We start from the raw sequence: 14,868 nt of genomic DNA, 5'->3' as shown, positions 1-14,868 counted from the left end.
AATATTTTTTATCAGTGTACATATTTTTTTCTGAACCATCTGAGAGTAAGTTGGAGTCATGGTTCCCTTGGCCCTAAATATCTGAGTGTGTATTTCCTAGGAACGAAAGCATCCTCTTACATGGGCATATGGTACTGTTATCCAAACCAGGAAATATAACATTGACCCAATGCTATTATGTAACTCACAGCAGAGATCCACCTTTCCGCAACTGAACCACTGGTGGGCGCAGACGTTTTTCTTAAAAAAAAAAAAAAAAAAAAAAAGAAGCTTTACACTGTGATCATCTCTCTTCACCTTGCCATTTTGTTCAACGTGTTAACACATATAGTTAGTTCATGTTATTAACCTGTGCACAGGATTTCACAGTATGACTGTGCTATGGATTATCTATGCTTCCCCTGTGGAGGGGCATTCAGTATTTCCTCCTCTGTGCTGTCATTATAGTGGGCAGTACTTTCAAGAACTGTTGTAAGGGCACACAGGGAGGACAAGTGAGGACTCATAATGTTGAAGGAAGTGCCTTTTAAAGGAGTTGATGAAGAGAAGCTCCTGCTTATCTCCCACAGTGTGAGATAGAGGCTTTAAAGCAGCACAATTATTCAGACTTTTCCAATAGAGAGTTGTATTTTGGGTGGGGGGAGGGTCAGGGGAAAGAGTAGGAAAGTTCTTGGTTGAAGAACAATTCTTAGGAAAATAGTTAACAGTAGTGCTGTTTTTTTATGGTCTCAGCACTGTCTTAGGTAGCTTCCACCAGAATGCAGAAGGCCTCCTTTGCTCTGAAGACCCTTTGATGGAAACAGCCAGATCTTCCCTCCCCACCCCCCACCCCCCGCCGACCTGCTTCATGTCCAAGACGAGCAGTGTTCTCTGGATCAGGACACTTTTCTTCTGTACATTTAGCAAACTTCCACCAGGGGGGAAGGTTGCTATTTCTGCTTTGTGTGAAGCATTTTGTACCATCTGGGCTGGCTGGATATCAACAAAGATAGTAAAGAAACATTTATCAAGAAAAATCAAAGTCAGTCTCGCCAAGTGTGGTCTAGAGAGATTTGCTTCCTCAATACATTGTGGCTGGGAAACAGGACTCTACTTTGAAAAGCTTCAGGAGGGACAGGCCTCTGGCTGTTAGCCCGCAGCTACTGTCAACAGCTCATGATATGGTGGTTTTAGTAGTTAGGGCTCTTGAGATGTGAATGCCACAGCCCCAGAATCAGTTCCACTCCATTCTTTTCCACAGACAGTTCTGACCTCTTCAGTAGAGGATCAACCCAAAAGGACGCAAGGGGAAGAAAGGATCTATAAGGTCTGGGGAAGAGGGACAGTCATATCACTATCACAGATGTTGGGTTCGGCAGAAGTAGATGCCCAAGGAGAGGTCATTCTGAAGCTGTTAACTGTGAGATTGGCTCAAGAATACAGCACACACTTGTTCTGTGAAGAGCTGTGAAGTTGTAAACTTACAATAGAAGAACATTCTGGCGATGGTCCTTTGGTGTCAGTTCATGAAACAGAGAGTGAGGGACAGGGGTGTCGGCCTTGGAAGAGAGAAGAGAAGTGAGCTGTTCGCACTTGCATATGTATTGCCAATCAACCAGACAGACAAGTTTCTGGTGCTTCACGGCGTCTCAGATCAGATTTTTATGCAGCTCCCTATGTGATAGATGCGGCATTACAAGATCCCAGCCTGGAAACTGGTGTATGCTATTTTCCCTGGAAGGCTCCATAAACAAGAAGAAGTAACAGTTGGAGATTATATTCGATGGGGATCTGAAGAAATTATATCCTCTAGAAAAGCTTTACTTCCTGTGTGCTCTATGGACCACCTGCAGCAGCATCACCTGGGAACGTGTTAGAAAAACAAATGAGCAGCTCTCACTCCAGACTCACTGAATCAGAATCCATCTGTAGGAGTGGGTCTCGGGGATATGTGTGTCACAAGCCCTGTGGGTGACCTTCTGCACACTAAGGTTTGAGCAGCGCTCTGGAGAGGTTCACTTGGGAAGCTCAGATGCATCTTTCGCAAAGAAAACACTCCAGAAGTGGTGCTGTTTGATATCAGTCCATTTGGAAATGGTTAAGTCTTCATAATAAAAATGGACAAATACAATAAGAGAAGACACTGAATATGAGGCATGATAACACTAAAATAGCAGTACAATAGGTGGCATTTATTGACCATTCCTTGGGTGCCAGGTTTTTTGCTAAATGTGTATATTCTGCACCCGATTGAATGGTTCTGAAATGTAAAGTAGCTTCTAGGCAAGACCCTGACATACTGTAGCCTGTATCCACCACACTATGTGACCTGGCTACCGACTCATTAGCAATCAGCTATACTTTGAATACATTTGTTTTTCTATATTCCTTGGGGACAGGATCGACATCTGATGTTGTCCCTGTGTCCCCGTGTCCCCAGTGCCTAGCAGAATTCTTAATGCCTTGTGGGGACCTGCTTATCGACCTTCACTGAGTCGAAGTCAAAGAGGAAAAGTTCTTGCTTTGGGTGCAAGAATGAGGTACAACCTGCATGAGGATGAGATGGAGTGAGAATTCAGCCTGTGGATAAGTGGAAGCAAAGGCCATATGCTGGAGTGCAGAAATGCATCCGTGCAGAATAACTTACAGCTTGTGTCCTGGGGCCCTTTGTCACTCCCCCGGAAGTCCTCCCAGCCCCCTTTCCATCTCATTTATTCGGTCCTAACCCATTACTAGCGATATACTCTTAGACAAGTCAGATGTCATTACCTCCACTCACACCAGCAATGGTCTGCGGCTTGGTTGTAGGAAAATAAAGGAAAGATCTTTGAATTTAAGTAGTGCTGGGTTTTTTGTTTGTTTGTGTTTTTCGTTTCCAGATAAATAAAATGGAAAGAAAGAGGCACAAGCAAGGGAGTTTTGGGTGTTTCCAAGAGAGTGATTATAATGCACTATGAACTCTAGGCTGGGGGTGAATTAAGTAAAGGCAAGAGGAAATAGGGAGGAGAAACTAGGCTAAGTATATATTGGCTCAGGGGCGCCTGGGTGGCTTAGCTGGTTGAGTGTCTGACTTGATTTCTGCTCAGTCCTGATCCCAGGGTTGTGGGATTGAACAACCTGAGAATGAACATTGCTGAGCATGGAGCTTGCTTAAGATTCTCTCTCTTCCACTGCTCTCTCTCTCTTAAAACAAATTAAAAATAATATTGGCTCAACAGACTGGTGGTATAAGACTTGTTGCAGTGGAGTACTAGGGTTAATGAAGTGGAAAAACAGGAAGGAGCATAGGATTGCAGCGTACACGAAACAGAGACTGGGAAAGTGGTGTAATTTCTGGGATGATAAACTTCAGGGAGGAGGTGACTGTAATAGGGTAGAAGCAAAGGTGATAAGAGATGAGGGGGTGCTCTATCCCCTACTTTCCAATATTCTGTTTCTATTGTATTATTGCGCTTACAGAACACTTAGGAAAAAATGTCGCATAATAGCCGTGGTAGTGAATGTCTGTCTCATTCCAGACTTTAATGGGGCTGCATTTATCATTAACTACGGAGCTATTATTGCAGATAGCCTTTATCACGTGAAGAAAATTTCCTGCTATCTCTAGCTAATTGCAGTGATCCTATGGTTTGCTCCTTTGACCTATACATATAATGAAAAAAATTTTAATAATAGATTTTTCTAAGATTGAACCATCTTTGCATTCCTGGTAGGAGTCATTCTATATTAGCCTTCTGTTACATTGCTTGATTCAATCTGCTAATATAATACTTTGGATTTTTCTATCATAAGTCAGATGGTTGGCACTGTATCCTTAAGATCTGCACAACTCCCATTTTCCTGTCTCCTTCTCTTGGCTACCTACATTACTGACTTTCAAATTGACTCCTAGCTAACCTCTTCCTGTTTCTGTAAGTTGATGTCTTACTCCACCTCGTCCTTCCTGTTGCTAGTTGCGTCTACACTACTGACCCTCTGATTCCTTTCTTCTTTAAGCTGATCTTACAGCCTCCTTTACTCAGGGTGTTCTTCATTGAGGGTGAAGTCTACCTGTAATGCTGTGATATTTTTCCAGCCTTCTCTCTGGGCTGTCTGGGGATGACAGGTGCACCTTGGTTTGGAGGGCAACTCTTTCTTTTTTAGCTTTTGCTTTTTGAATCCAGGTAAAATTCATGTAACATAAAATTAACCATTAACCATTTTTTAAAAGTTTATTTATTTATTTTGAGAGAGAGAGAGAGAGAGAGAGAGCAAGTGAGCATGAGCAGGGGAGGGGCAGAGAGAGAAAAAGAGGGAGAGAGAGAATCCCAAGCAGGCTCTGCACCATCAGTGCAGAGCCTGATACAGGGCTCAATCTCGTGAACTATGAGACCGTGACCTGAGCTGAAATCAAGAGTCAGATGCTTAACTAACTGAGCCACCCGGGTGTCCCATCATTAACCATTTTAAAGCGTATAGTTCAGTGGCATTTAGTACATTCACGGGGCTGTATAACCACCACCTGTATCTAGTTTCAAGAAACTTTATCACTAGTAAAGGAAACCCTTCACCCATTAAATAGTCAATTCCCATTCCCCCTACCCACCAGCTCCTGGCAGGCACTGGTCTGCTTTCTGTATCTGTGGATTTACCTGTTCTGGATATTTCATATAAATGCAACCATACAACTTGTGACCTTTTAGGGCAGAGTACACAGATGTTCATAGCTTCACTACTCACAATAGCCAAAAAGTGGAAACAATCTAAATGTTCAAGCAATGAATGGATAAACAAAATTTGATCTATCCGCACAAGGGGATGATCTTCAGCCATGAATTAAGTACTGAAACATGTTACAACATGGATGAACCTTGAAAACATGCTCCATGAAAGAAGCCAATCTCTCTTGTTGGCTTTGTGGAAAGCAAGCTTAGAGAACGTACAACTAATCTTGGAGGCACAGTGGGTAGAGCAGTAGGAAAGTCAGAAATCAGTTTGGAACCAATATGGAGCAGAGGCCGCATCTTACCAGTTTATCTCACTTTGTATGCTTCTTAGCTATTGATGTTGATAAGTTACACCTCCCAGTAAGTAAGTGTGATGCTAAGGATTCTTCCGGACGTTCTACAACCCTCACTGGTTGATGCAAAAACATTTTGGGGCTATTAATGCTGAAACTGCTTTTTCTGTTTCCAGTAAGAGATGCTAAAAACCTTGTACCTATGGACCCCAATGGCTTGTCAGACCCTTATGTGAAACTGAAACTGATTCCTGACCCCAAGAGCGAGAGCAAGCAGAAGACCAAAACCATCAAATGCTCCCTCAACCCCGAGTGGAATGAGACATTCAGATTGTGAGTTAAAATTATTACGCCCAGCGCGGGTGGTGGAGGTTGGCCTGTGGGCCACCTGAGATCGGGGAGTGCCTCTCCTAGCTTCCATTTCATTCCTCCCTTCCCTCCTTCCCTCTCTCCCTCTCCCCCGCCTCCCTTCTCTTCCTCCCCCTCCATATGCATTTTTGCATTGCAAGCCAAGTAAAAATTGGAACTTATTTTTTTTAATAGAGTTGAGAATGTCTGTGGTGTGGGGAGTGGGTGGGATAGAAAATAGTGTGATGTGTTGCTAGGTGAAGGCAAGTTGTGGGAGAAGTGGTCTCTGTGAACAGCGGGACATAACCCATAGGGTGTGGTGATAACCCCTGTAGGACTCAGTTTGTAGATATGCATGTGCTGAGGCTGCAGCCTGCTGGGAGTTCTCTGCTAGCTTTCATGGAGGGTCTTCCCTGGCTAGTACTCCAAGAACCTGGGGCCACTTTTTGATGCATTTGGGCCCACGAGTGTTAGTTACGTGAACCGATATTTATTGAACATATCGTGGTTATAAAAAGCACGATATTCAATGATCTAACTCCATTGGCAATTTCATCCCCAATAACCAATGGTGCTTGAGGAGGCTAAAGAATGTGGCCAGAGTCCCCCCAGAAGATATGGGGTTGAGTGGGATTTGGCTTCCAACAGTCTGACTCGCCGGGACTGTGGGCCCAAAGCATGACTGCTTGTGGGAACGCCATCCCCTCACTCCTCTCTCAGGGCAAAACTGGGGGCCCATCTCAGCCTCATTCAAGGACGCACCTCAGAACCATTGGCCCTGACCAGCACCAACGAGACTTTTTCCTCTGTACACGTCCTCAGCCTCATGCAAACTCACACGTGTGCACTCACGCAATTATATAATTGATATCCGCATTTCTTAGAGTGACTGTGGCAGCAGGGTTTCCTGAACACCACGAGCCCTATTAAGACATAAGGCAGCAGGAGTAGCTAGAACTGTTTCTGTCAGAGCTGGCCTAGGTCCTCTGCTCGGTTAAGCCACAGCCTGACAAACTGGCAAAGCCTCTCCCTCCCTGGGGATCTCGTCTGGGATTGGAAACAGAATACGTTTCTTGCAATATCTTGTACTCTTTAAAAATTCCTACCTTCGGGGGCCTTGTCCTCTTAAACATTTCATCTGCTTGCAAAATCACTGTGACCTCCTCTGACTTCTCTCTTCTTTCCCTTTGCAGCCAACTGAAAGAATCGGACAAAGACAGAAGGCTGTCTGTAGAGATTTGGGATTGGGATCTGACCAGCAGGAACGACTTCATGGGATCTTTGTCGTTTGGGATTTCCGAACTGCAGAAAGCCGGTGTTGATGGCTGGTAAGGAGGATTTTGCTTTGAAAGCTACCATACAGCTTGGTCCATCGAACGTGGGAACAATGTTTTCCTTTTCCTCCTAAAATGAAATACGAAGGCAGAGTCACAGAGTGATGGCTGGTAGATTGGACCTACCTCACATATATGTTTTATTTGGTCCTCGTGCTTAAAAAAAAAAAAAAAATCACTCGCTAGTATTTTCAAAATCAGAACACTTTCCATAGAAGTCTGGACTTCTGGCTTGCAAAACCAGAAATACCTGGACGACTGGGCCTAGAAGGCAACGGTTGAGAACAGGTGAGTCGTTAATGCCCCCTCCAGACAGGACACGGATTTTCTGTTTGCTATAGTCTTCACTATTCTATTGTTTTCTGTCTGTCCTACTTGACGCAGTTCTATGTCGTGGCTGGCCGCATGGGTGCTAAAGTGGCTTTCATGATATACCCTAAAGATATTTGCAATCCACTGTCAGATTCTGGTTTCGTAAGAAGATACTACTCCATTGGGCCCACCTACCAAGCCTGGCCACAGAGGTGCTGGGAAGAGGCTGTAATGGTCTCTTTTGTTCCCTTCTTGGGGCAAAAAAATCCTTGCTCCCATATTCCCAGCAAAGAGGCTGGGTAAGCCCCCTGGGCAACAGTTTCTCTATCATCTGAGGAAAGGAGTCAGAATACATAGTCTCACCTGGCACCATAGCTTTGGGCAAAGCAGGGGTTAGTGGATGCTCTTATCTCTTTAAGAGAAATGGTCTCCTTTCTGAATGCCTTCATTCAGGGCTTTTTCAGTTACAAGTGCAAGAAAGTAAGAATCCAACCGGTGTAGCAAGAAAGAGAATGTAGCATCTGGACTCCACTCTCTTCCCATTGTTCACCTTACAACTTCCCTGTCTGTCCTCCTTATTGTAGACTTTTATCCAAATAGATACTGAGTCTCTATTCCATTTGGGTCACTAGAGATCCGTCAGGTATAAGACAAACACGCCCTCATGGAGCTTAGCTTCCGGAAGGGAAGAGGAAATGTCAGGAATAACTGGTAATCAATTATTATTGATTGTGAAGGAGGACAGAAGCTAAGTGTGTATAAAAGTAAGAATAGTAGGGGACGCCTGGGTGGCTCAGTCGGTTGGGCATCCGACTTCAGCTCAGGTCATGATCTCACGGTTGGTGGGTTTGAGCCCCGCGTTGGGCTCTGTGCTGACAGCTTAGAGCCGGGAGCCTGCTTCGGATTCTGTGTCTCCTCCTCTCTCTGCCCTCCCAGGCTCATGCTCTGTCTCACTCTGTCTCTCAATAATAAAATAAACGTAAAAAAAATGTTTTTAAAAGAATAGTAGTAATAAGGTGTGTTCAAGCACAGCTCACAAATGGTTAACAACATAATTCTCAAAAAATAGATAATGAGCATTTGTCACAGTTTTCCTTAGCTCACAAATTGGAAGCCAGGAAGATGAATGGCTGATTCTGAAGGTTTGAGAAGCTGATTCTGGTATGCCAGGAGACACAGGAATGCTGACATAACGTTGCTAAATTAGCGGTGACACTAGCTGGTAACCAAGGCAATGAAATCACAACCACGGAGTACATCCGTCTACCGGACTGGAAGAACTTCTTTTTTATATATATTTTTAAGATTTTGTTTTATTTTTTTAGGTCTATTTATTTATTTATTTTGGGGGGTAGGTAGAGGGGTAGAGAGAGAGGGAAAGCACTTGAGCTGCAGAGGGGCAGAGAGAGGGCAAGAGAGAATCCCAAGCAGGCTCCAGACTCAGGACAGAGCCCAATGTGGGGCTCGATCTCACAGACTGAGATCACGACCCGAGCCCAAATCAAGAGTTGGACACTTAGCCGACTGAGCCACCGAGGCGCTCACAACCCAGAGAGATGAAGAGTTGCATGCTTGTCCGACTGAGCCAGCCAGGCGCTCCAGACTGGAAAAAACTTCTAGAAGTTACTGTCTATCTTTGCAGAGTTGGGAGGCCATCTGGGTCCTATTTGACTGTGGCTTATAAGTAACAAGACTAAATAATAGTAACACTTGGGGCGCCTGGGTGGCTCAGTCGGTTAAGCGTCCGACTTCGGCTCAGGTCATGATCTCGAGGTCCGTGAGTTCAAGCCCCGCGTCGGGCTCTGTGCTGACAGCTCAGAGCCTGGAGCCTGCTTCGGATTCTGTGTCTCCCTCTTTCTCAGACCCTCCCCTGTTCATGCTCTGTCTCTCTCTGTCTCAAAAATAAACGTTAAAAAATTTTTTTTTAAAATAGTAACAACTAATAAGTAGAAGTGAGGAAGGAGAATTAATTAGAAAATACTCTCACGTGACAGTGAAAGGTCACACTGCCATCTTTTTGCCATTTTCCCAAGTTTAACGAAGGTGCGGAAATCCTCAGCAAAATACTTGCAAACCAAATCCAATAATCCATTCAAAAAATCATTCACGATAATCAAGGGGGATATACCCCAGGGATGCCAGGGTAGTTCAGTATTCGCAAATCAATCAGTGTGATACATCACATCGACAAGAGAAACGATAAAACCCACAGGATCATAGATGCAAAAAAAAAAAAAAAAAAAAGCATCTGACAAAGTAACAACCTCCATTCATGACAAAAACATGGGTAATTTTTCTTAGCATGTGGATGATCTGACTTCGCATGCTGCCATTGTCACTACTGACAGATTGCATGTTCCTTTCTCTTTAAGTCAGGAGTAAAGAGGTTAAAGAGAAAGGATGCACAACCCTACGGGGTCTAAGTGAGACAGGAGAGAGAATATAATAATAATAATTACAAGAACAATAGCTACCACTTATTGACTCGTACTGGATGCCAGACTCTGTGCTGATCGCTTTCCAGGTGTCCTGAAGTCATACACAGGTACCCATAATAGCTTCTTTATTTTCTATAATGCACCCAGACTTTCTCACGTGGTTCTGTGACCTCCTGGTGGTGAGGAGAAGGGGACCATCCTGCATATGGTGCCTTCTGGGCTTCACTGCCACGAAGCAGCCGATCCTACCTGGTCCCTGAACCTGTGCCCGCTGAGGCAGGACGGGTCCTTTCCCTGGCTTTGGAGCATCATCTCTGTCTCCTGCACGGGGACCCGGAGTGCCGTCTGGTTTCTCCCTGTTTCCCTGGCCTGCTGCTCCTGTGACGTTTGGCCCTCCATGTAGGTCTGTGTCCAGGGCTCAGGGAGAAGGTGGGGCAGAGCCCCTCTGCTTTTACCCTCTCCTTGCTCTCTTCTCGTGGTTCTTCAGGCCCACAGGGCAGGGCTCTCTCCCACAGGTGCCACTCCTTCCTTGGTCCCATGCCTGCCCCCATTGACCCCCTGGAAACAGACAGCAGAGCACAGGGAGGACAGAAGGACCAAGTCCAAACTATCCCCGCATGTACACCTCATCATCCTTCAACTGTCCCGCCAGTTCTGGGTGCATCGTCGTTCCTGGGATCAGAGTAGTCTAGCAATGTGTGAAGGGACACACAGCTTGTAAGTGACGCGCTTGAGTTTGGGCCCAGGTCTTTACGATGCCAGGGCCTAAGCTCATGCACACCACATTCCACCTGCTGGGACGGGGATTGGCAGAGGCTTAGAGGGTAGATGGGTGGGTTTGGACCCTGGGTCTCCTAAGGGGATGGATGCTTTGTGACTTCAGGTGTATCTCTTCACCTCTCTGTACTATAGCCTTCTCAGCAGTTACGATTCCATCCATCAGAGATCATTCCAGCCCCGCTCATGCCCCTTCTAGGAGAATTGTGAAGCCGACGAAATTAGAGGAGGGAACTTTTGCTAAATAAAATCTCCTTTGGGATTTTTGCAAATAAAAGTCCTCTTCAGATTCAGGGCCAAGACATCTATGCTGGTGTCTTGGCTGTAAATGTATCAAATTCTAGAAATTCGCATTCTTGTCCCCATGTGATCTTGGGTGAGTTATATCTGGTCTCGGAGACTCAGTTTCCCCATCTGGCGGGGACTGAGCTCTCCCCGCTCTTCTGTTGCGTGGCGATTGAAGACCACGTGACAGATACAGAACAGCGGCAGCTGTGAGAGCTCCCAGATGTGGTGTGCCAGCCTCAGGCCCCTCATCTGCCGCTTTGCCACCAGCCCCGTATCTGTCGTCAGATCTGCTCCTTCGTTTCTAACTTTATTTGTTTCTGCTGTCTCCTTTCCTTCCCCTTGTTTTCCAGAGGTTCCTCTGTTTTGCTGTGGTTTATTTTTCTGCAAAGAGGGAGCTCTGGGATTTACATATCAATTCTGCGTTTCGGTGTTCTTGTTTTCTGTGGGTTTGTTGGGTCGTTGCCTTTGAATTTCAGTTGAACGTTGCACTAATTTCTTTTTCCTCTCTAAACTGACTCTGCTCTTCAAGAATAAAGAACAAGCATTAGAGAGAATCAAGATTTCCTCCAACTCGTGATATGTTGAGTTCCAGCCTTTGTTGCTTGTTCAAGGTCTGCACTTGTGTTTTTAATTTCCTTTCAAGCGTGCTTTTATTTAGGCATTTTGGAAACCTCTGACGCTAGCTTTTTGTTTTGTTTTTCATTAATAATGTCAAATGACAGTACAGTACTTTATGGTCAGAGAATATGGCCTGTACCCTCCCCACCCTTCCCCTTTCTTTCTTTCCAATTTAGCTTAGTTCATTGTTGCTAAATGTTCACATTTCAATACAGAGATTATATTTACTACGCGTAGGGCATGCATTTCAGTGTTTATTAATTCCATCTTAATATAATATCTAGATCTCTTAAGCCTTCCTATTTTTTTATTTGTTTCATCTGGCCAAAATCTATAGTGCTCTCTAAGGTTCTCCCAGTAATGATTTATTCAAACATCTGATTTCATCTGATGGGTTTGGTCTTATATGTGTGTGGCATCATCACTGACCACATGACTCTTCAAGACTTATTTTCAAAAATGACTTCTATCAACACTGAATTATGTCTGTTGCCATAGATACTCTTTGCCCATGGTTTTGCCTTGTGGCTGACATTTCTTCAGTGGATATACATCGCGAGTACCTATATACTGAGGAGAGTTTGGTGAGCAAACAGGCAAGAATCTTTGTGTTCACAGAGTTTTCTTTTTACCTGGAGAACAATATACAACATTTTTAAAGATGAGTAGTAAAAAATAGCACATTTGAGGCTGACAAATGCTATAGAGAAAAGTCAACAAGAAACAAGGATAGGGAATGCCAGGCAGTGGTGATAATCTGATTTATTTAATACAGTTCCCAGGAAAGGACACACTGAAAAGGTGACATATGGCAAAGGCCTGAAGGGGGGGTGAGGGAGTGAACATGTGGAGGTCTAGGAAGGGATTGTCCCAGATGGCGAGAACAGCAAGTGCAAAGGCCCTGAGGCAGGAGCATCCCTAGCAGGCTTGAGGGGCAGAGAAGTGACCTATGTGGCTGAAGCTGGATCTGAAAACGGGGTAGTGGTGGGGGACAAGGACTGGCAGGATCGGGGGGAATGCTCGGCAGATACCATGGGGGCCTTTTAGGAACTTTGTCTTCTGCCCACAGGAGTAAGTTGAGAAGCCAAGGAATGAGGACATCTGATTTACCTTTTAACCTGCCACCTTTGGTTGCAGAGTGGTGAATACAGCTTACCTCATGGACCCTGTGCGTTTTCTTCTGCTTAATCTGAGTCCTTTGGTTTGGTATAGCAAGCGGTGTGTTCTTGGACATAAAACAAAACAAAACAAAACAAAACAAAACAAAACAAACCCTGAATCTGAAAGTCTTTCTTCTTTTCCATAGTGAAACGTTTTAATGTTTATGGTCATAATTGCCATATTTCCATCATGGTGTTTCTGATTCTGAGGGTTTTTTTCCATCCTATTTCATTCTTTCCTTCTTCTTCTTCCTTTTCTTCTTTTTAAAAACATTTTAGGGGCGCCTGGGTGGCGCAGTCGGTTAAGCATCCGACTTCAGCCAGGTCACGATCTCGCGGTCCGTGAGTTCGAGCCCCGCGTCGGGCTCTGGGCTGATGGCTCAGAGCCTGGAGCCTGTTTCCGATTCTGTGTCTCCCTCTCTCTCTGCCCCTCCCCCGTTCATGCTCTGTCTCTCTCTGTCCCAAAAATAAATAAACGTCGAAAAAAAAAAAAAAAACCAAAACATTTTAATGTTTATTTTCGAGAGAGAGACACAGAGTGTGAGTGGGGCAGGGGTAGAGAGAGAGACAGATAGAATCTGAAGCAGGCTCCAGGCTCTGAGCTGTCAGCACAGGGTCCAACCTTCTTCTCCTTCTCCTTCTTCTCCTTCTTCAGACAACTATTATATCATTGTTACCTTAAAATTATGTTGTTTAAGCTTTCTTTTGGTGTTACTAATAATGTCATTTGGCTTATTATTTTTCTTTTGAAAAAAAAAACAAAACAAAACACTAAGGCTTTGGAATCAGACTTCCTGGGTTAACATCTCTCCTCCATCATTTCCTCGCTGTGCACTCCTGGGCAACTTACTTTGCCTCTCTGACTCCTCTCCTCATTTGGAGATAATAGTGGTAATTATGTCATAGGAGTGCTATAATACTAAAATGATTAATATCAGTGAAGTGCCCAGTGTCTGCTGAATAGTAAGCACTCAGTAAGTGTTAGTGGTTATTATAAATTGAATAATTATTAGAAAAATATAAATAAGAAAAAAAATATTTTCCAGAATCCCACTGCCCAGGAATAATCACTATTGATTAAGAGGTTCTTTTCTGTGTGTCTGTATTGTGTACATGTGATTGTGCATGTGTCTGTGCTCACGTATGTGTGTATGAAGCACAAATGAAATCTTGTTGTACACAGTGTTTAGCAGCTTTTGCATTTTTCACCTAACCATGTGTAATGAACACTTCTCCCTATAAATCACTCATCTTGGGCAACATCATTTTCTGTGGTCCATTCTACAGATCTGCCTCCACTTACAGAATTATTTCCTTACTATAAGATGTGTAATGCTTACCTATGTAAATAATTCTACAGCAAAAATTCTTGCAGCAAAACCTTTATGCACAGCTTTCATTATTTCCTAAGGAATCTCTAATCCTGGAATTGATGGCTTTGAGAACATATGTATTATTAAAGCATTTGCCAAACTGTTCTGCAATTTTTTTTCAATTTACATTCTCACCAGTGCTGTGTGATGCTCCTCATTTCACCCACACTTGTCAACACCTGGTATTATAAATTTCAAAGATATAATGCAAGGATTATACATATTTTGTTACTAATTATACATATTTATATAATACTCATTATCATACATACTTTGCTACTAATTATGTGGAATAGTTTCATTTGTATATTGCCATTTGTTTGTATTTACAAATGGCTGTGTCCTGATTTTTGCCTCTCATTTTCTTATTGAATTATAAGAACTTTTTATATAAGATGGATCATAATATGTGTTTCTTGGTATATATGTTGTGATATTCCTTCCTTTCATGTTGTATGTTAATTTTGGTGAGATGCATTTTTCTTTTTTTTAAGTTTATTTATTTATTTTTAAGACAGAGAGGGAGAGAGAGTGAGTGTGGGGTGGGGTCGGGGTGGGGGGAGAGGGAGAGAAAGAATCTCAAGCAGGCCCCACACTGTCAGCACAGAGCCCGACATGGGGCTCGATCTCACAAACTATGAGATCATGACTTGAGCCAAAATCAAGAGTTGGATGCTCAACCGACTGAGCCACCCATGTGCCCTGAATTTTTCTTAATGGTATATTAAGCATTCACTTCAGCCCTAATCAATATATAAATATCAGCCTTAATTGCCAGAAAAATTTCTCAGGTTTGTCTTCTAATTTCCTAATTGTTATCTGAATTATCCATCCTAGTGTTCATTGTTTCCAGTGGATTTTTAAATTTAGTAATTATATTTTTCTTTTGAAAGTAGCCTTTTCTAATCTCCCACGGTTCCCTTTTCAGAGATGACTTAGCCTCTTGAATCTCATTGAAAGTACAAACCAGATATTTTTTAGAATTTTCTCTCTTTTGGCAATAGTTCTGTTTCATGGGAGGTCCTTACCCGATTTCTCATTGTTTCTCTTTATTTGAATGAGTTTTTCATATATCCTGTTATTTTTTTATATCTGCCCATGCTTGTAGACTGATGAGCACAGGAATGATGAGTTTCTCAGTTATAATTTTTCAAATTCAGATGAAGGGAGAAAGGGGTCTTTGGAATTTTTTGGAACTTTTCCTTGTCAGAACAGGGATCCTGTTCCCTGTGGCTATTTTTG

At 43.5% G+C, this 14,868-nt stretch overlaps 1 protein-coding gene across 3 annotated transcripts in view; it reads left to right on the top strand.

Moving 5' to 3' along the window:
- PRKCB (protein kinase C beta) overlaps nt 1-14,868 on the top strand; it is a 333,375-nt gene that overhangs the window by 220,717 nt on the left and 97,790 nt on the right. For all 3 annotated transcript variants that reach the window (XM_045461584.1, XM_045461583.1, XM_045461585.1), the window contains 2 exons: nt 5,155-5,311; nt 6,520-6,654. In XM_045461584.1, coding sequence (XP_045317540.1) covers nt 5,155-5,311; nt 6,520-6,654 — 292 coding nt within the window. The remainder of the gene's footprint in view (nt 1-5,154; nt 5,312-6,519; nt 6,655-14,868) is intronic.

This window comes from Leopardus geoffroyi, chromosome E3, assembly GCF_018350155.1.
Source record: "Leopardus geoffroyi isolate Oge1 chromosome E3, O.geoffroyi_Oge1_pat1.0, whole genome shotgun sequence".
Taxonomy (NCBI): Eukaryota; Metazoa; Chordata; class Mammalia; order Carnivora; family Felidae; genus Leopardus; species Leopardus geoffroyi.
Note: the sequence above shows the minus strand (reverse complement) of the source record. Positions and strands in the feature narration are given on the sequence as shown.